General features: G+C 42.7%; 1 protein-coding gene across 1 annotated transcript in view; it reads left to right on the top strand.

Moving 5' to 3' along the window:
* CARMIL3 (capping protein regulator and myosin 1 linker 3) overlaps positions 1-22,889 on the top strand; it is a 95,609-nt gene that overhangs the window by 2,362 nt on the left and 70,358 nt on the right. The window contains exons 3-7 of the mRNA XM_044287936.1: positions 9,603-9,653; positions 12,544-12,603; positions 12,828-12,946; positions 16,541-16,641; positions 21,656-21,726. Coding sequence (XP_044143871.1) covers positions 9,603-9,653; positions 12,544-12,603; positions 12,828-12,946; positions 16,541-16,641; positions 21,656-21,726 — 402 coding nt within the window. The remainder of the gene's footprint in view (positions 1-9,602; positions 9,654-12,543; positions 12,604-12,827; positions 12,947-16,540; positions 16,642-21,655; positions 21,727-22,889) is intronic.

The following is a 22,889-nucleotide window of genomic DNA, read 5'->3' as shown; positions in this document are numbered from 1 at the left end:
ATCCAGTTTTTGAGAGTTACTGGGGTTGAGTTTAGCACATTCCTATTCATATCATGTTCACCATGGATTCCGGAATATGTGGCACAGTCTGGTGGCATAAAGTAGCTCTGACCATTCTCTTCCTGATCTCAGTGGAGTGGCCAGCCACAGGGCCATTTGAACACATTGCAGATAGGAAAATCTTCGATAACCTTTCTAACGTTTGAAAATGGGAAACAGATTAGACCTCCTTCCCACTGCCTACGTGAAAGCAATGGGGGTAGAATTGTATGAGGTGTAAGGGAGTACACAACAGGTGGCCCACTTGCAGGGGTGGACTGGGAACTTAAAGTGGCCCTGGAAAAAAAACTAAAAGTGGCCCCATGTAGGCAGGTTCAAATTGAATAAAGGCGGACCAACACAAGTAGGCGGGGATAACAGAATTAGGCAGATAGCAATACTGTAGTGTAGCACAAGTTACCGCCCCTGCAGAACCAACCTTCACCAGAACCAAATACAACAGTGCAGCACATAATGCTGCCTCAGCAGAATGAAATGTCACAGTGCAGAACATAATACTGCCATCCCTCACCATAGTATTCAACTTTATCTCCATCCTGAGGATACAGTTGAATTTAGGAGGACACCTAGGGAACCTGATGCATTGATTGCTATGTAAGCAGCTGGCGGCCATGAGGCCAGCTCTGGCGGCCCCCTGGGAAATTTCCCTGGAGGGTCTATGACCAGTCCACCCCTGCCTAGTTGCCCCTGTACCAACTATGTATAAGGGTATGCAGTTGTTGACAGCGGTGTGTTGACAGCAGAAATGGCATACCAGTTTGCCATAGCGTAGCAGTGGGAGCTGTCCTGGGAACCTTGTGCTGTAATCACAGTCAACGCTGCAATGCTAGAAGAACTGCATCTTAGCTTCCCAGGGTAGGGTTAAACAACCTTGTCTATGTTGTGTAGTGTAGGGTACACACAACCTGGTGTATGCAAGTGATTCAGGCCTAGGCAGTTAACAAGGTAGAGCGCCAGTGGACTTTGATTAGGCCCAAAAGTGACTGAGCCTGGAACATCCAAGTAGCTGCTGTATTTGTAAGAGACGCAGCTAGAGCTAAACAGGATCTGGAGCCAGATAGTCATCAATGGGGTCCCTGATGGAATTAATGGGGTTTTCTGCACAAATGCTGATCTGCAGTAGCTCCAGCACCGGAAGCTGAGACTTGAATTACACGGCTCTGTCCACTGTGTAGTGGGCATGCATACTTACCAATGTTTAAGTTGGTAAAATCGGGACATCTTAGACCTCAGGACCAGCCCTTGTGGGTGGGGTTTATGTTAACCCCGCCCATTGTTGGCCCGAAACAGCACGGATTTGCTAGCACTGTCTCTGAAAATCAGGGACAGTCCCGCCAAATTCGGGCCAGTTGGCAAATGCATTGCTGTTCCCGTTGAAGAGAGTAACCAGCTCTGTCCACTATACAATGAATGGAGCCATGTAATGCTGGTGCCAGAGATACTGCATAACATCAGTGGGTGTTTCCGGTTCTGTTCTGTTTTTCCGTTCCGTTTTTCCATATGGCATATACAGTATACAGTAATTACATAGAAAAAATTGGGCTAGGCATAAAATTTTCAATAGATGGTTCCGCAAAAATGGAACGGATACGGAAGACATACGGAGTACATTCCGTATGTGTTCCATTTTTTTGCTGGACACATTGACTTGAATGGAGCCACGGAACGTGATTTGCGGGTAAAAATAGTACATGTTTTATCTTTGAACGGAAAGGAAAAGCGGAAATACGGAAACAGAATGCATATGGAGTACATTCAGTTTTTTGTTTTTTTTGCGGAACCATTGAAATGAGTGGTTCCGTATACGGAACGCAAAAAACATTTGTGTGAACGAGCCCTAACTAGAAGCATTCTTGTGAAAGTAGCTTAAAGGAGTTGTCCGGGTTAAGAGCTGAACCCGGACATACCCATATTTTCACCCAGGCAGCCCCCTGATGTTAGCATCAGAGCATTTCATGCCCCGATGCTCTCCCTTGCCCTGCTCAGGATTGCCCAGGGCAATGGCTCTTTTATTTACAATAACACACTGCCGGGCGGAGGCTTCTGCCCAGCAGTGTGTTTGGTAACGTCACCGGCTCTGATGGGCGGGCTTTAGCGCTGCCGTAGCCGTTTTACAGGCTAGGGCAGCACTAAAGCCCACCCATTAGTGACGGTGACGTCACCGGGCTCACTGCTGGGCGGAAGCCTCTGCCTGGCAGCCCTAAGGAGAGCCCAGGGCAAAGGAGAGCATCGGAGCTTGAACTGCTCCAATGCTCAAGTCAGGGGGGCTGCCTGGGTGAAAATGGGGATATGTCCGGGTTCAGCTCTCAACCCGGACAACCCCTTTAAGTCAGGTTTTCATGCAGCCTCATTTGCAAATAGGCTCACATTACTGCACAGCAGTCAGCACCACCTATATGGAAGCCATTGCTTAATGACCAAAATATCATATGCATGTTTGTTTTTAGGTGCCATTATGCTCCTATAACACCCCAAAATATTTCCAGAGGCAAAAATGTTCCTTTAGAAAAAAAAGTTTTCCACAACATAACATCACACTGTCCTTGGTTTATGGAGGTTGCGTAGTTCCTGCATGATTTTTGCAACTTAAAGGTGACCTGTCTGTCTCCCTGACATGTCTGTTTTAGTAACTACCAACCTAGCATTCCCCATGTAACAACAATACTGGAGCATCTATTCTGATGACTGTACTGTGTTATTCCTGAATAAATGTACAGCTGGGTGAGACCAGTGAGACCGGTCTGACACTGGCAGCACTGGGCAGGGGCAGCACATCTGGAAACACTCAGTTGTATCATTATTCATAAACTTTTAGCAGGAATAATAGAGGAATGGCACAACATACAGTTATAAGAAAATGTACTAGAATTGGCATTACATGTTGAATACAGTTATTTACTAAAACAGACACGTCAGGAGTGGTGACAAATCTCCTTCAAAGGGGTTGTCCAAGGTTAGAAAAACAGCGGCACACCTGTCCACAGGTGGTATTGCATCTCAGCTATGCTCACTTCAATGGACTATGCTGCAGTTCTTGACAAGTGGGGAACTATTTCTGAAAGATAGCAGTATAAGGGTCCATTCACACGTCTGTAAGTGTTTTGCAGATCCGCAAAACACGGACATCTGCAATGTGCGATCTGCAACTTGCGGGCCGCACATCCCAGACACTATAGTAGAAAATGCCTTTTCTGGTCCGCAATTGCGGACAAGAATAGGACATGTTCTATTTTTTTTCAGAAACGAAATTGCGGATCCCGAAAAAATGGATGTGGATCCCGAAAATGCGGATGGGGATCCCAAAAAATTCAGATTTGCATCCGTTCCAGCCCTATTGAAAGTGAATGGGTCCGCAAATTGCGGAACAAATGCGGACCCAAATTACAGACGTGTGAATGGACCCTGTGCAACCCCTTTAAGATGAGCAGATCGATTGTTCTACTTACAACCAGTACAATCCAACAGACATAAATCGATTTCACTTCGATTTCTCAAAAGTAAATCACAAACTCAGCAAATCAGTTCAATATGTTCTAATGGGGGACGGAGGGAAAATCGGATGCAAAGCTCAAATTAGTTGGATCAATTGGCTTATCTCTTTTTGTGAATTAAATGTTTCATTATAAGGAATTGTTTCTTTTAAGGCTACATGCTCATGACCGTATGTGTTGTGCGGTCTGCTAATTGCAGATCCGTAAAAAAATAAAATAATGAGATCCGTATGCCATCCGTTTTTGTTAATATAAACTAGCTGGGTGTTAGGGGCAGTGATAGGGGAGTGTCTATGTAACTAGCTGGGTGGGAGGAGCTATAAACTAGCTGGGTGTTAGGGCCAGTGATAGGGTAGTGTCTATGTAACTAGCGGGGTGGGAGGAGCTATAAACTAGCTGGGTGTTGTTAGGGGCAGTGATAGGGGAGTGTCTATGTAACTAGCTGGGTGGGAGGAGCTATAAACCAGATGGGTGTTGTTAGCTGTGGCAGAGAAAGGAGAAGTGCATCATGGGTTTGGTTGGATCCAATAACAGGAAGTGCTATATACAGAATGTAAACCAACCAGACTGATCTGTTTACATGGTGAAAATGGATCAGCAGAGTCTAAATTGAAAGAAAAAAAAACATAGGGAAGATGCACATGAGCATATCTGTTAGAAAATATCGTAAACCAGGAAAATAGAATACATTATATGTTAAAGAAAAGTTGCCATTGTAAAATCGAATATGTTCCACAAAAAAAAAATGTAGACAGATAAAAAAAAATTATGGCTTTAGAAATCTGTAGCTGAAAAAAAAAAAGGAGAAAATTGTCACATTCTGAAATCGAAAATAGGCCGCGCCCTTTGGGAGTTAAAAAATGGCATATGACAGTTTACAGATTTTGCATTGGGGCTCAGGAGGCTCAAGTTATATAGCTATCTATCTGCATCTGTGTCTATTTTTCTAAGGCTATATTCACACATAACAGTTGAGGTGTCATTAACTGCTTCAAAACCCCTTCTGAAAAAAATGCATGTGTTTTTACTGGGTTTTTGATTGCCTATGCTTAGAATAGGACAATATCACATTGGTGGAATCCCCCCCCAAATTACTTAAGTGGGTCAAATCCCATGCAGCTGCTACTAAATGTACAATGTGCAGGTGTATGGACGATGTAAACAGTGATGGCTTAAAGGTCCTTTACATTAACCGAATATTGGGCAGATCGTTCATAGGAACGCTCATTAGCGATAATCTGCCAGTGTGAAGATGCCGCCAATTACCCGATGAATGAGGGAAACGTTTTTTCATCTGGTAATTGGATTTTTCATGCAGTCACCTAATGTCTCTTGCTTACGACCGTTGTGCTCCCGTGGCCATATTGCGGGCCGCATACGGCATTTCCGCAATACACAGGGCACCGGCCGTGCGCATTCCGCGTCACGGATGGGGACCCATTTACTTGAATGGGTCTGCAAATCCAGAGCTTCACTGCGGTGCGGAACGGAAGCATGGAACGGAACCCCACGGAAGCGCTACGGAGTGCTTCCGTGGGGTTCCGATCTGTGCTTCCGTTCCGCCCAAAAATAGAACTTGTTCTATTTTTTTTTCGGAACAGAGGGATCACAGACCTTTTTGATGCTGGGCTTGGAAGGGTTAAAAAAAAATTATAATTATTTAACTCACCTAACTCACTAATTACTTAACTCACTCACATCTCTTCTGTCTTCTTCTTTGAGGAATAGGACCTTTGATGACGTCACTGTGATCATCACATGGTCCATCACATGATCCATCACCATGGTAAAAGATCATGTGATGGACCATGTGATGAGCGCAGTGACGTCATCAAAGGTCCTATTCCTCAAAGAAGAAGACAGAAGAGATGCCGGCTGCGCGAACAAGTGGATTAAGGTGAGTTAAAAAATGTAAAAAAAATTTTTTTACCCCTCCAGCCCTATTGTACTATGCATTCTGTATTCAGAATGCTATTATTTTCCCTTCTAACCATATACCGTTATAAGGGGAAATAATACAATCTACACAACCTTAAACCCAAACCTGAACTTCAGTGAAGAAGTTCGGGTTCGGGTCTGGGTAACACATTCAGTTTTTTATCACGCACGTGCAAAACACATTGCACCCGCGCAATAAAGACTGAACAACGGAACGCAATCGCAGTCAAAACTGACTGCAATTGCGTACCTACTCGCGCAGGTTTGCCGCAACAAATCCGGACCTTATTCAGACACGCTTGTGTGAAAGAGGCCTAAGTGGTTTCCTGTGTGGCCATGGATCTGCAGATCTGCAAAACACAGATACCAGCTGTAGATCTGCAAAACACGGATGATGGCCGCGCACATACCGCATCACAGTGCGAAGTAGGTCTACATGTTGCAGTGCATTATAGGACATGCCTTATCTTTTGTGTAGCGGCTGTACAGATGCTAAAGTGCACAGAAGTCCTTCAGTTTGCTTCAGCATCCATTTGGCTGCGCTGCAAAAGAGTCCTATAATGCACTGCAACATGCAGACCACGGACTCATTGGACTCAAAACACTGTCATGTGAAGGGCCCCTAAGGCTGGGTTCACACCTGAGCGTTTTACAGCGCGTTCCTACGCGCTGTAAAACGCACAACAGGCAAGAACCAATGATTCCCTATGGGAATGGTTCTCACCTGGGCGTTTTACAGCGCGTACGATCGCGCTGTAAAACGCCCGACGCTCAAACAAGTGCTTGAGCTTTTTTTGGGGCGTTTGTCGCGCGTTCCCGCACATAGATATTCGGGAACGCGTGACAATGTGTGCACGCCTGTCTCTGTATGCGCGATTGTAAACGCCCGTACAATCGCGCATACAGAGCGCTCGTTTCAGAACGCTCAGGTGTGAACCCAGCCTAACTCTGTGTATTCTGCTGTAGGCTACTTCTTGTTTCCTATATATGATGTAAGGCTTTTGCCATACAGTCATTTTGCTTCTCCTAGCAGTGAAGTTTGATGTAGTGCCTGTGAAATGCTGTTTGCATGCTGCTGCAGCTTCATACTAAGGGCTCATGCATACAAACATATTTTTTGCGGATTGAATGCGGACCTATTCGTTCAATAGGGCCGCAAAAAATGCAGATAGCACATAGTGTATGTCCATTACATGGCCCGGCAAAAAAAAATAGAACATATCCTATTGTATTACAGACAAGGATAGGACTATTCTATTATGGGCCGGAGGTTCCATTCCGCAAAATGCAGAACACACACAGCCGGTATCCGTGTTTTACTGACCGCAGAACAGGCAACAGTCGTGTGCATGAGCCCTAAGGCTGAGCTCTGCACCTGTAGCTGTGATCTGATCTCGTCTCCCTGGACAAGTCATCATAGGACATGTGGTTCCCAGAGCTGCCTTACAGTGATTTATACCACCACGATAGATGCTACAAGCTGTATTATTTAATTCCAAAAAGTAAGTTAGATGATGGTTGCGGAAATTAGAAGAAGACTTTCATAATGTGGGCTTGGGTCATAGGTATTACTTCAGAGTTCTGGTGGAGTTGCTCTTAGGACAATAACATTTATTTGATTGCTTTAATTGTTTCATCAGGATAACCTCTTTCCAGGGGCGTACATAGAAATCACTGGGCACCATAGCAAGAATCTGAATTGGGCCCCCTAACCCCACCCACTACCTACCCCTGGTCCATCCCACCTCCTGTTCTGGCTCCTCCCCTTCCATACCCCCATTTGCGAATAAAGAAATGTATACTTACGTTCGTATGTATTCGTACTAACCCAGAGAATGAAGGGCGCAGGTCAGTTTTGCGGCAAAGGGAATGCCGTAGGAATAAACCCCGTAAAACGGTGGAGAAATTGTGTTTTCTTTTTCAAATTCTACCCCATTTGGAATTTTTTTGCCCACTTCACACTACATTGTATGCCATACTAAAGTACAACTTCTCCCGCAAAAAATAAGCTTTCATACAGCTATGTGAATGGAAAACTAAAAAAGTTATGGCTCAAAAGGGTTAAAGGGGCTATCTAACCCCTATTATGCCCCCCAAAATGCCCAGGCACAGCATACAGATAATACTTATGCCCAGTGGGGGGGTGCAGCCAATAGCAGGCCGTGTCGGAAGTGAGCCTCCCTAGTGTCACCCGCGATGCTAGGCAGGCTCGTTCCCATCATGGCCTGCTATTAACTGCCCCCCACGTTGCTGGATGTGTTCACCTGCGTGACAGGAGGGAGGCAGTGGCGGCTGTGCGGGCATCAGGAGCAATGCGGGTGCCGGGGAATGAGGTACATAAGGTGCCCGGGCATTTTGGGGGGCATTATAGGGGTTAGATAACCCCTTTAACTCCTTGCTGCTGATGCATCCCCCCCCCCCCCCCCCCCGCAAGGTGACTGATGTACTGGGGGCCCTGTAGGCTCATAGAGGACTCAGGAGTACAGTGTGCTTTTGCCCCCCTCCCCGGGCTCCTGCTCTGGAGGACTTGGCATGGACTCATTTCTCTACCTGCAAATTCCCCTGGTCATATAGGTTGATCGCAAGTGGTTTCAGCTGCCAGCCATATGACCATTAGCTAATGTTCAGTAAAGGGCTTATCCCATCAAAAGAATGATTATGCAATGAAAAGGGCTTTTTAAATGTTGTATTACTGCAATATACATGCAGTAGAAATACTGTTAGTAGCCTAGTGACACCTAGTAGCAATATACTTATCCAACTAGCTCAGCGGTATATAGGTGGTAGCCCTAAGATGTAGGGGTGTGTACAGTGATGTGCTCTGATTCCAGTAAGGCTGGGTACAAGGGTTTCCACTGTGGCAGGAAAAAAAATCATCAGAGTTAGGGTGAAATCACATGACCATATATGTATTTTGCCAAATACGGATCCATAATGCATCTGTTTTTTTTTTTTTTTGTGGGCTCATTGTAACCATGCCTATTGTTCCCAAAATGGACAAGAATATGACACGTTCTATCTTTTTTGCTGGGCTGCAGAACGGACATACTGTACAGATGTGGACAGCATTCAGTGCTGCATTTTATGTGGCCCCATTGCAAAGAATACAGATCGGATGCAGACCAAAAATACGGTCACGTGAAAGGGGCCTTAGGCCCACAATTTAGCCTGCTTTCCATGCGTTAACCATAGACATCACCCAGTATTGCACTCACCTTGCTCATATTGCCGGAAACAAAACAATTAGGACATACAGTTTTAATGCATATCTCTAATAACAACCTTTTTGTTTTCTTTTAAAGGCTATTGCTTTTTTATTGTTGCATTTTACTCAATTTAGGCTAAAAATATTTTTTTCAATTGATCTTTATTAAAAAATTTCTACATCTTTCACTTTCACTACATCTACAGACTATTGCTTTCGGCCTCACACGGAATCCATCATCAGAGAACTGCTCTGGCTAGATCTGTAGCCCTTAGTTCTGAACTCCTGACAGCTTATAAACACTTATTATCATGAATTTGTTTTTATCAGACTGATAAGATTTTACCTATCATGAGCGTTTATGAACTGTTAGCAGGAGTTCAGAGATAAAGGCTATAGAACAAGCCATTAGAGCAGCTCCCTGACCAGTCCAATGTTAGACAGAAAACAAGTAATCTGTAGATGCAGTGAAAGCTGTAGTGAAAAAAGGGTTAAACATTTTAATAAAGATCAGTTGAAAAAAAAAAAAACGCAATGAAAAATAAGTGCTCCCATAGGTGTCCATAGGTTTCTGTCAGGCAGCAAGAGTGGATTATCACTTGCAGGCACAGGCACATACATAGGCACGATGTGGATCACACAGAATTGTTGAATTTGCTAATGTTTTAGTAAAGTGAATATCAAGCTAGTTTCCTAGTGACAAGCTGAGAAGATTATTCATAGGATCTAACTGGTTGTCTTCTCTGAGACAAACAATTCAGGGGGGCACAACAAAGCAAAGCATGGCCGTTACCATGGCAACTGGTCCATTTAACCACTTGCGTTTTTTGCCATGGTTGCATACACACACATCCTCTTGCCAATTATAAAAAGCATAAAACCTGTCGTATCTATGTATTCCTTCTCAGGTCACAACATGCTGGAGATTCTATATATTCCACGTCAAACTGCCAGCAAAGGTGAGTGATGTATGAACTGGGTTATTACATAAGTTCTGTGATCCAGATTATTCCAAAAACCACAGCAACGTCTTCTTCAGGTGGCCAAATATAACATTTTGATTTAAAGGAGGCATAATATTGGTACTAGAGATGAGCGAACTTTATATTTTGAAATTCGATCACGCTTCGTTTGGTGGTAGAAGCAGAATTGCGTTATGGATTCCGTTACCACGGACCATAACGCAATTCTATGACAGAATGCATAACGTAATGGCTTTAGAGGACTCCCCTGCATAACGGAAATGGGACAGATCCGTTTTGCGGCCCATAGACTTCTATTGTGACGGAATGAATAATGGAATGCCTCTAAAGGCATTCCGTCATAGAATTGCGTTATGGTCCGTGGTAACGGAATCCATAACTCAATTCTGCTTCTACCACCAAATGAAGCGTGATCAAATTTCAAAATATTAAATTCACTCATCTCTAATTGGTACCTTAGTTTTACATCATCTAGGTTCTTCCTTCATTAAACATTCAGGAGCAGATTTATCAAAACTGATGTAAAGGAAAACTGGCTCAGTTGCCCACAGCAACCAATCAGATTCCACCTTTCATTTTTCACAGCTCCTTTGGAAAATGAAAGGGGGAATCTGATTGGTTGCTAGGAGCTTCTTTCCCATGTAAAATGATTCAGGCCTCCGAATTGCACCATCCGACAAAAGACACAAAATGGGTTTATTTGGATGTGAAATGACCAGAGCTTTTTACTAAAAATTACTGTCGGCAGAAAAATTAGCAAGAGCGCTACAGAATTATCATTTATTCTTCTGGCAGACAAAAAAATTCTGTGACTGAAAATCAGTTCCTATTATCCAACATGGGTTTCTGCAAGCACCAGTCAGATAAATGGAACTGATTTTCAGGAAATTTTCTGCATATTATACTGCATATAAAGGCATATTTAACATCACCCGGCCAAAGCACTAGTTAAAGGGGGTTATGCCATGATTGATGTAAAATTGAAAATCAGACATCATATTATATATAGTACATGACATTACCTTATGAACAAAGCTAGAACCAGCCCTGTACCTGACATGGATCCAGAGATCTCCACATCCACTGCTCTACTAGATTATCTTCAGCCTGGCAGCTCAGGGGTGTGTCCTTTCTGCTGCAGATCTCTCCCTGTAACTGCCCCAGCTTCTAACAGAACATATGGCTGGTGGCAGATGAAGATTTAAACTGAGCGCGTTCAAACAGCTCAGTGAGAAGGACAAAAAATAAGGAAAAGAACAGATGGCGATATACACATACATTTTATTGAATAACTCGCTGGCTATACTAAATTTTTTAATACATGAAATTACAACAATATTCAGAACCAGGTGCTGGTTTGAAAAGTGTACAATATGTTTTCGGACCACAATCCCTTTAAAGTAACCCTTTAAATTTTTCCTGAGAACAACCTAATTCAATGCTCAGCCCCGACTGATTTAAGTGCCATTTTCAAAGCTTGACTGCCCGCAACAAAGCTCGACAGTCCACATATAGTAAAAAAAGAGAAGAAACTGTCTAAACCTATAAAATAACACTTTTCAAACCAGCAGTTGGATCTGAATACTTTTGTAATTTCATGTATTTAAAAATTTTGCATAGCCAGCGAGCTATACAATAAAATGTATGTGTATATCGCCATCTGTTCTTTTCCTTATTTTTCTCCTTCTCACTGAGCTGGTCGAACGCGCTCAGTTTAAATCTTCATCTGCCACCAGCCATATGGAGTAATTCAACCACGCGGTCTTCTTTTACTAACATTTGTGAATGTATGGGTCATTCTAAGGTTCTCACTAAATTCCAGTGTGGTACTGTGATAGGATGCCACCGCTGCCACACGTCAGTTCGTGAAATATCTTCCCTCATAAATATTCCACAATCAACTGGAAGCATTTAGGAACTACAGCAACTCAGCCGTAAAGAGGGAACCACGTAAAGTTACAAAGTGCGGCACCAGGTGCATAAAAGTCACCATCGCTCTGCCAAACCTGTCCAAACCTGCTCTGCCATTACCATCAGCACAAAGCCTGTGCACCGGGAGCTTAATGGCATGGGACTCCATGGGCAAGCAGCTGCATGCTAGCATTACATCACCAAGCACAATGCCAAGCGTCGGATGGAGTGGTGTAATGCCACTGGACTCTGGAGCAGTGGAAACATTTTCTGCAGAGTGACGAATCTGATGTCTAGTGGATAAGTCTGGGTTTGGCGGATGCCAGAAGAACGTTATCTACCTGACTGCATTGTGCCAACTGTAAAGTTTGGTGAAGGAGGAATAACGTCTTGGGGTTGTTTTTCATCGGTTAGACTAGGCCTCTTAGTTCCAGTGAAGGGAAATGTTAGTGCTTCAGCATACCAAGACATTTCGAACTATTGAATGCTTCTAACTTTGTGGGAACAGTTTGGAGAAGGCCCTCCTCTGTTCCAGCATGACTGTGCCTCAGTGAACAAAGCAACGTCCATAAGGGCATGGTTGGGTGGGTTTGGTGTGGAAGAACTTAACTGGCCCGGACCGATCATTGACCTCAACCTCATCAAACACCTATGAGATAAACTAGAATGGAGATTGTGAGCAAAGTCCTCTCTCCCAACATCAGTGTCGGACCTCACAAATGTTCTTCTAGATAAATAGGCAAAAATTCCCACAGAAACACTCCAAAATCTGACAGAAAGCCTTCCCAGAAGAGCAGAAACTGTCGGTGTGATGTGTAGGTGTCCCAATACTTTTATCCATATGTTTTACCTATTTCATATTCTTCCACTGCCCTTAATAATTCACCATTTGTTTTTCTTGCCTTTTGTCTATATTGCGGAATATCAGTAACCTTTATGTTTCCATATTTCTTAGATTGAAAGTTCATTCAGTGTGCTGGAAATCCGATCTCTCACAGCTATCAGTCCTAGCCAGGTATTGAATATGTGGGGAAATATTATACAGTAGCAATACCTAGCCTATACCTTGATACTCTCATCCACCAAGACTTGGGTGTATTATATGTATTAGATCCAAGGTTACACTGCCTCTTGCCTTTAGCATTCACTATATTACATCTGCCGTGGTCCGTTATAGGCCACTGTTCTGAGTGTGCTGTCCTCCATGCCACCATTACATGGTTTGCTATCCTCTTGCAGATACTCATTGAAACAGAGAAAGGAAACTTCCAGCTGACGCTGACTGCTCAGAATTCAGATCAGCTGATTAACGGCATCCAGGCCACACTCTCCAAAATATTTCCAACTCCAGACACAGTGTAAGTTCTCATTTTGAACATTAGACAATAAATGTCTTCATTAGAGCTCAGCACGGTCCATTGGGAATTCTTTAATTGCAGTTTGCAGTTCGCTGTGGTAAGAAATGAGCTAACAAGGATAGTCTTTCCCTAAGACAGCTAACAGAATAAACAGTTTACCGCCATATATGATTAAGATGGCACCGCTCTCTGGCAGTTATACAGCACCCTATTATTTGGTTCTATGGGAAGAATAGCTCCATGATATAGCATCTTGTGGAGCACAATCTAAAATAATAAATGTCCATATTAAGCATAAAGTCAGAGGCACCATATACTAAGATTTTATAAAAATCTATGGGTTTTGAGGCCGCTTACAACTCAGAAGTTTATGAGTCCTCAAAATACTGGTTCACAGAGAGCTGTGGTGTACCATATTTCCAGATTCCACATTAATATACTGTCCCTTTGCCTGACACCAGCACAAACAAGCATGCTCAGATCTGCCCAGCATGCATGCTTATTTCCATGGTGAAAGAGGCAGTTCAACATGCCCATTTTCTCTTTTCAGCCTTTGGAGGCCCCAATACATGAGACTGCCTGACTGGCAGAGCATTCTAATCGCCATAATACCATGATTCTGGAACATGTTTAATTAAAACAATTTGTTGTCCCATTCCTCTGTTATTCCATCTAGAAATGTAGGAATACATTGAAAGTTGGGTGTTATCAGTTGGTGGTGTGTCCTAGCCCACTTTCATACTGACCAGTCAGTTTTGGCTGTATAATAGTGTAAGGACATACCTTACTAACTAGGGCAGTGATGGCGAACCTATGGCACGGGTGCCAGAGGCGGCACTCAGAGCTCTCTCTGTGGGCACCCGCACCCTGGAAAAAGTCTATGGTGTACCAATATACTCTGGACTTTACCAGCCATTTATCAGCGCTGGGCGCACTATGAACAGCACATTGAATGTAGGCAGGTCATTATACTTAAATGAAGAATAAAGTACATGGAAAATATACTATACTGGACTGGAGTATTCCGGTTACATTGCCGTGTTGGCACTTTACGATAAATAAGTGTGTTTTGGGCTGCGGTTTGGGCACCCGATCTCTAACAGGTTCGCCATCACTGAACTAGGGGATTGGTCGTCAATTTAGTCATATATTTTTAGAAGGAATAACGGAGGAATCATATACATGTGAGTAGCTGTGACAGATCCTATTTAATAAGATAACATTGTTTAATCATTAAAGGGGTTGTCCCATCTGCTACTTTGATGGCCTATCACTAGGATATGCCATTAAAATCAGATAGGGGCAGGTCCCACCTCTGAGACCCGCTCCTATCTCCAAAAGGAGTCCCTCAAAGTGAAGGAGAGCACACCTGTGACATGCTCTTCATACATCGCTATGACCGTTCTGAAAATAGCAAGCGCGTTGGGATGTTTTCGGAAATGCTGTGAATGGAGAGTGTACAACACAAGCGTGTCAACTTCTCCATTCACTGCTATTGGACTGCCAGCTATTTTCAAAACTCCCATAGCTGTGAACGGAGGGCGGAGGTACACGTCCAGCTGCTTTCTGTTCACTTAATGGGCTCCGTTCTGGAGATGGAGTGGGTCTCAGCAGGTAGGACCTGCACTTATCTGACATTGGTGGCATATCCTAGCAACATGCCATCAGTGTCTCAGACAGGCTAATCCCTTTAACCCTTTCGTTACCAGAGCCCTACTGGAGCGATGGGCAAACATGGCACCTGCTTGCACGTGCAATAATGCTGATAATGCTGACTGCTGTCACTAAAGTCTTTAGATGCTGTGATCAAGTGTGATCACGGCATCTAAAGGGTGAAAAACCCAGAAGGTCGCACTTCCAAGCTTCTTACCGGCATCCTCTGCGGCCATTGAGGATGCCGCTAATTGATTTCAATACGCTCGGTCTCTCTAGAGAGACCCAGGGTATTGAAGCTGCAATTTTTATTTTGACCAGCGGGTGGCGGGCAAACATAAGAAATGAGCAATTCTGCTCTATTCATGGATCTATAAGATCAAGCATGAGCTACAATACCATAAAATATATATATATATATATATATATATAAAAAAAAAATATAAAAATTAAATTACCTTCATTTCCATAGAATAAAAGATAAATACATAAGTAACAAAAAATATCGCCGGGTCTGAAAACTCCCATAATATTAAAATATAAAAAGAGGTTTCAAATATGGCAAATGTAATTAAATGTGATCAAAAAGTCACACACACTCCAAAATGGTATCAATAAAAACTACAGATCTACAATATAGAAATATAAAAAAGTTATAGTGGTCAGAATATGGTGAAGTAAAAAAAATGATTTTTTTTTCAAAGTTTTAATTTATTTTACACTATTTAGACATAAAAACCCTATACATATGTGATATCGTTGTAATCATACTGACCCAGAGAATGAAAGGCAGTTGTGCCAGAAAGGGAATGCCGTAGGAACAAAACCTGTAAAACGGTGGAGGAATTGTGTGTTTTTTCCAATTGCACCCCATTTGGAATTTTTTCCCCGCTTTCCACTAAATTGTATGCCATATTAAATGATGACATTAGAAAGTATAACTTGAACGGAAAAATAAATTATGGCTCAAGGAAGATAGGGAAGAAAAATAAAAATGAAAAAATGAAAAAACTTCTGGTATGCCAAGGGGTTAAAGGACATCTGTCAGCCGGGTCATCGGGTATACTGTCTGGTAGGGTTGACCCTGCAGATTAAACCAATGCCTGTCTACAGTTGCTGCATTCCCATGAAAAAAAAAACTTTATGCAAATGCAAAGGACTTCAGTCCATCAAAGGGTGTGGCCATTAATGTAAGGCCCCATACACACGAATGTATTTTCTTTCCGTGTCCGTTCCGTTTCTTTTGCGGACCGTATGCGGAACCATTCATTTCAATGGGTCCACAAAAAAAAACCGGAAGGTACTCCGTGTGCATTACGTTTCCGTATGTCCGTATTTCCGTTCCTCAAAAAAAATTGAATATGTCCTATTATTGTCCACATTATGGACAAGGATAGTACTGTTCTGTTAGTGGCCAGCTGTTCCGTTCCGTAAAATACAGAATGCACACGGAAGTCATCCGTATTTTTGGCGGATCCTTTTTTGCGGACTGCAAAATACATACGGTCATGTATATAAGGCCTAAAGCTAAGGAACTGAGGTGCACCAAGGGGTTCAGCCCTGTCCCTTGGTGCACTGAAGCACTCATTTGCATATACATCTGAAGAATCAACCCTACCAGGCAGTATGCCTAGATTTCCTGCTGACAAGTGCTCTTTAATGATTGTTAGGTTGTCATGTTGGATAGATTGTGTTTCAAGAAAGGTTTAATTACCTAGACAAAATGGTGTCTCCATCTCCATATATTTAAAAAATAACAGAAATACATGCATGTATTTGGAAGAAAAAAGCAACTAATTTCTCCTGATAGACTTCCGAAATAAATAGTATGAAGTAATTGGTTACTTTCAATGAAATACATTTCAGTTTTCATTTTAAAACAACTTCCTAATAAAAATCACTGATGTATTTTCTGCAACCCATCTTGCTTATATGTGACAGATGTTTGGTCAGGCGACAATATCCCGAGTCTGCGGACAGTTCCCGAAATTCATCTCCAAACTCCGACACTGCTGGGCTTCCCGCTACAACTGGGATCTGCGGTAAGGCTAAGTGATTTGTTACTGCTGCATATGTACTTTTTATTAACGTGTTTGTAATATTACAATATATCATTCATGAAAATTATAACATTAATAGCCATGGAATACTTGTAATTACATGAAATGAAAATGAAAGTCATGATGAAGAATATTGATTACGTGATGGTCATAAAATTTATGTGTTGCTTGATGTAACTGATAGCATCTTTATTTGCTGGCTATAACATTAAAGGGGTTATCCCATCTTAGACAATGGGGGCATATCGCTAGGATATGCCCCCATTGTCTGATAGGTGCGGGTCCTATCTCTGGGACCCGCACCTACAAGGAGAACGGAGCGGAGAAATTTGAGGAGGGTGCACTGCGCATGCGCAGCCGCCCTCCATTCATTTCTATGAAGCCACTGAAAATAGTCGAGCGCTGGCTCGGCAATTTCCGTCGGCCCCATAGAAATGAATAGGAGCGGTGGCCTCGCATGCGCAGGGCGCTACCATTCACTTCAATGGGAGAGGCGGGGAGCTGCGCCTGGTGGTGGACGGACGCCAGGAAACCCGGGGGCGTCCAGCCACAACTCTCCCCGGCTCCGTTCTCCTTGTAGGTGCGGGTCCCAGAGGTGGGACCCGCACCTATCAGACAATGGGGGCATATCCTAGTGATATGCTCCCATTGTCTAAGATGGGATAACCCCTTAAAGGCCTCTTTCACTTGTCAGTGAATCACGGTTGTGTGCTATCCAGGGTCTCCACAGACAGCACGTGTATTCATTGACTTTAATGTGTGTATTCATATATCAGTGGTTTTCCAAGGACCACTGAAGCATGCTCTACTGTTATCCATGATTACGGATCCCTCTGTGAACATGGATGCCTTCAGCGTTTGGTCCGTGGTTGGATGCTCTGAAAATTAATTTTCAGCCTAGCAGTGTACATGGAATATGGATGACAAATGGAGGGCAAAAAACAGACACATGGACCAAACACGGATCCTTCACGGACATCTTCATGGAAGGACCACTGACCATCTTGTCACCATGTCATCATGTGAAAGAGGTCTAACTTTAGAACTTGTTAAAGGGGTTATCACTTGTCTGATCTATGATTATTTTAATAAAATAAGTGATACCAACCTTCCTAATCCCCTGCCACTCCCGTTCTGACGCTTCCAGATGGTCTCTACTTCTTGGTCCCTCGCGATATGCAGGAAATGACTGCTTAGTAAGTCACTCGGGCAGTGTTGAGAGGGAGCAGGAAGTAGAGACTGGCAGGAAGCGTCAGAACGAGAGCGGCAGGGGATCAGTAAGATGACTATAACTTATCTTATTATTTTGCACTGATCCAAGCCTGTTTTAAAACATTTTTTAACTTTTAGCTCTTTAAAAATCTGGCTCAATTTGAACAAAACACTAGTATACTGTATGTGCCGTGCGCCAACAAACCTTTTTCATACCTTACTAGACAAGTAGGCATGGCTCAGAGAAAAAGGGTTTGTTAACTAGTGGAAAGGGGTACAGGTTTAATGTGTGATATTGCATAAAAATTGTGGCGCAAAAAAAATTGTTAAGTAAGCCAACCAAGAGGTGGGATAAAAGTTTCTAAAGAGTCTCCAAACTGATCATACAATGTAAGCTACTGTGAGAAATTTGGTGCATCTAGTCTAGCTCTAAGCTGTATGCATATAGTGTATATTTAAAGTGCTTAGGGTCACCCTCCATGAGCCAGAGTAGAGAGCCGATAAGTATGAGCTCTGGCTGCGGTGGACCGGTTCTACCCATACGTTACATGGACAGCCATTCTCATGAGGTAGAAGGCCCAATTTCTCCTAACAATAACAGCTGATCTCTGAGGGTTTCAGAAGCCAGAGCCGGAACAATCAGATGAAGGGTTGTGATGTACTTCATAAGACAACCCATCTTAACCCCTTAACACAGACCACTGTACATGTACTGAGTGAAAATGGTGTGGACACGGGAGCATGGATTGGAGATGACTGAGATACCAGCAATTTAACCCCCTGAGATACCACAGTTAATAGTGGAGAATCCACAATGTGGGTTTTAATGGGTTGCCATGGCAGCCAGGAGCCTGAAGGAAGATCACAGGTCTGCGATATGTGTCTGCCTATTAGGGTCTGTCAGCATGAACATTAGCTGCAACTGACCAAAGCAGACTCTATAGTAAATCCAGATCATAAGGAGTTAACATCTTGTGCCATCATGATTAGATGTATTCTGCAGATCTCTTACGTTTTGCTGAAAATTGACCAAGCTCAATGTTTCATCTGATATTTATTACTGAAGCAGAAAAAAAAAACTGGGATCTCAAATGTGAACAATATCAGCAATTTCAATTGTACATCCGGAAAGAAAAAGTAAAAATAGCTTTGTATTGTGGTGAAAGGCCGGCTTGTGTCTGCTATTGATTCCTACAAAGAGTCCTGTTACTAAGGCTTTTAACACTTCATGTGCAGGGTCCATCAGATCAGTCTAATTCCAGATGCTGCATCCAGGCTCTGGTGCCAGAAGGGACACAGTGGTCACTCTGCCACACATACGAATGTTTGATCCCGTCTAAGCATGCCCGCCAATCAGTTGACAAGTGAGCAAATGTTCATTTGTCGTTGATCACGTCTTTCATGTTGGTATAAAAAAAATATATCTTTCTTCGGCAACACATCTTCTCCTGTAAATAACGATCGTTCGTGCCCATACACTTTGCATGCTTTATTATACGAGCACCGATTGACAGGCTGTATGGTCAATTGGCGCTCATTACCGGTAGGAAATAAGCCTTTGTTAAAGGTAAAAAATCCCAATGCCCATTTGTCAATGATTTTACAGAGCATTGTGTTCCACAAGGATGGACCAACCTCAACTGAAAGCATTTTCAGTGCGGGCATCATAAATAGCATATGGACATTTTTCGATTTGTGACCTTGGGACTGGTTTATGACCACATGCTCCACACTCTACACCAAAGATGCACAAACTTTTTTTGTCTACCGTGACATTTGCCGATGACCAATTACTAAGCCAAACCATTCATGCAGCATTCATCCTATGTGCTTCCAAAACCATTGATGATCTTCTTTCTTGGAGATTTTGAGGTAGATTGCAACAGAATTTTGATTTTCTACCTGCTTCTGCCCTGCCACCTACATCATTGTATGTCAAATTTAGCCTTGGCATTCTTTCTAGTGCTGATTCCTTTTAGTACTGATCGTGACTCATCTGCAGTGCTTTTTTTTTTACACCTATTATTTTTCCACACACAGTGCATGGCTTGAAATGTCACACAAAATAAAAATGTACAGAACTATAACTGAAAGTATTTGCCATGCCTTTTTATGTATTATGATGTATATTTTTATCTTGTTTTTAACAATGTGGTACATCAAACATAGCAAATAAAGTAAGTCATGGTACCTGTATATACACTAGCGGAAAATGAAAGAAGAACACCTTGAAAACATCATGCGATTGACCTGAGATTGACCACAGTATAAACTGCTAGTGGTGCTTGGTCAATGACCACACAACCAAGGTGGTGCACCCTTTATCTCGTACAGCAGAGTATATGATGAAGCGGGGTCATATTAATCCTGGGTGGCATCTTCCCCTGCTGCGATACAGGCTGCCAGCCTGGCATGGTAACGGTCATACAGATGCTGGAGATCCTCCTGTGGTATGACAGTCCAAGATCTTTCATCTTGTACCCGTAGTTCAGCCAAGGTGGTTCTTGACCGCTGTGCATGGGAAATTAGTCGCTCCATACAATCCTAGACATTCTCGATGGGAGAGAGATCTGGCAGGGGAGCTGCTGGATCCCCTGAAGAGTACTTTGTGTAGCACAGCCAGTGTGTGGGAAGGCATTATGTTGTTGGAACACCACATCTTGTGAGTCAAAAAAGGTACTAGGACTAGTTCCACAATGTCCTGGACATAGCAAAGGCTGGTCAATGTTCCCGCTACGAATACCAGATGGGAACATCCATGGTAGCTAATGGCGGCCTACACCATGACACCTAGTGTTGGTTCTTCGTGTCTCCGTACTATGCATGATGGCAGTAGGCACTCTTCAGCCCTCCTGCAAACTCTGATGTGGCCACCATTAGTACCAAGACAGAACCTGCTTTCATCACTAAACACTGCTATTTGCCATTGATGGCTGCATCACCTGTCATCATGGTGTATTCCTTTGTTATCTACCTCCAACTTTATAACAGAAGTGTCACCTTTTATTGTAAATTACTGTGTACACAGCACAAGCTGGAACTTGTTAATGGGGACAAAACTGAACTGACGAAACAGAGTGCACCAAAATGCATTCTGTTCATTTTGGTTGCTTCCCCATCGCGGACAGAATAACTCTGCAAGCAGCATTTTTCTGTCCGCAATGTGGTGCGGAGGAAGACAGATCCGTCATGACTCACAATGTAAGTCAATGAAGACGGATCCGTTTTGTCTGACATAAAAGAAAACTGATCCGTCCCCCATTGACTTACAGTGGTTTTAGAGACGGATCCGTCTTGGCTACCGGATCCATTCAGAAAGGATGCAGACGGTTGTATTATTATGACGGAAGCATTTTTGCTGATCCATGATGGATACGCTGGTGTGAAAGTAGCCTAAGTCTCCGGCAGTTGGTAAGCTTCATGATGCCAATGATTTCCAGATTGATGGCACACTACTACATTACTACTACATCCAAGCTAGTGTGGATCTGTTAAAGAAAATTACTGCTTACAAAATAAACAAAAAATTGTATGGAACATGAATCCTGACCACCTTACTAACAACCAATCCTACTTCTAACATGTTTTATTATTTTCTTTGATGTTACTATATATCATTATGACTTAACTATTCAATATGTCTCTTTCCCTGAATGAGATTGTGCTTTTATATCACTGATAATACATACATAAAACATTTATTTCTAATCTAATTCTAAAAAAAGAACACATGCTCTATCATCAGTGACTTTATTAGTAATGATTCCAATCCCCTTTTCTTTAGGTGGTTTTTCAGAGACGTATGCTGCTCTTTGTGACTATAATGGCGTGTGTTGCAGAGAAGAGGTTCAGTGGGTAAGTTATATGTAGCTTTCATGGAATTAAAGGGCCAAATATCTCCCGGAGAACAAAGTATCAGGCAGGTTGAGTTTCAACCGTCCCAATCCTTCTCTCCCTTGATATCTTCCATCGGGAAAGAGTCCGAAGCCACCCCTCCTCCCATACACATTAAATTGATGGGTTCAGTCCACAATGATCTATTGAAACTATATTGGCACTTTATCCTTAATCTCATTGCCAGACGCAGCCAGTAAGCAGAAAACACAGCTCCTGCTCATCACATACAGAACAGCAGGTCTGTGACAGTGATCTGTATGTGATGCTGTTCCCAACATGGAGAAGACAGGGCAACTGTCCACTAGCGTAAGTGATGAGGGAGATTTTCTATGTAGGAAAAACTGACTTGACAAGACAAAATATCTTGAGCTGGCAATAGACTTGAGCTTCAAATTGTTCATCAGACACACACTAGAAATAATACCGAAATAAACATTTATAAATACGCACAAAATGCAGAAAGGAGAAAAACTACCACCCCATTTCTAATGTCTGACTGGCTGTTGAATGATTGACTTACCATAAACTTCAGGTTGTGGCTGACTACAGTCGACCAAAATCACGGTAGGTGAAAATTAGGACAGATTGTCTGGGATGTACTAATCCTATATATGGAGTAAACTTAGACAAGCGGTCTAGACCTGCACCAGATTTATCACATGGGCTGACCCGGCTGAGATGATAAATGTGGTGCAAGGATAGACACTATTCTCTGACTCGATACCAATTATTGGTTAGCTTACTTTGAGGCTGAATTTTGCAGCAGAATTGTAGCGGACTTTTGGTGCAAAAATGCATATTTTAGGCCATGCCCCTTTAATGTTAAGCCCTGTCCCCTTTTTTAGCAAGTCAAGAAAAAAGTGTAGTAACCCTAGTTGCGCCAAAATTGGGCCAATTTGCAACACTTTTTAGATAGATTGTAGGTGCAGAAACATTAGTAAATCTGGTTGGTTATCCATTATCGGTTGCTTGCAAGAAAAAAAAACCTGTGCAATTAATGGCCAACGACTGTAAAAAATTGACCCAGCAGGATTTTAATAAATGAGACCACAAAACAATGCAAACAGGCAATGTATTTAAATATGCTATAAACAATTATACAATACCCTGCAATTTATCAT

This window comes from Bufo gargarizans, chromosome 1 (assembly GCF_014858855.1).
Source record: "Bufo gargarizans isolate SCDJY-AF-19 chromosome 1, ASM1485885v1, whole genome shotgun sequence".
NCBI classification, from domain to species: domain Eukaryota; kingdom Metazoa; phylum Chordata; class Amphibia; order Anura; family Bufonidae; genus Bufo; species Bufo gargarizans.
The sequence above is the reverse complement of the archived record's forward strand: the minus strand, read 5'-3'. Positions and strand labels throughout refer to the sequence as shown.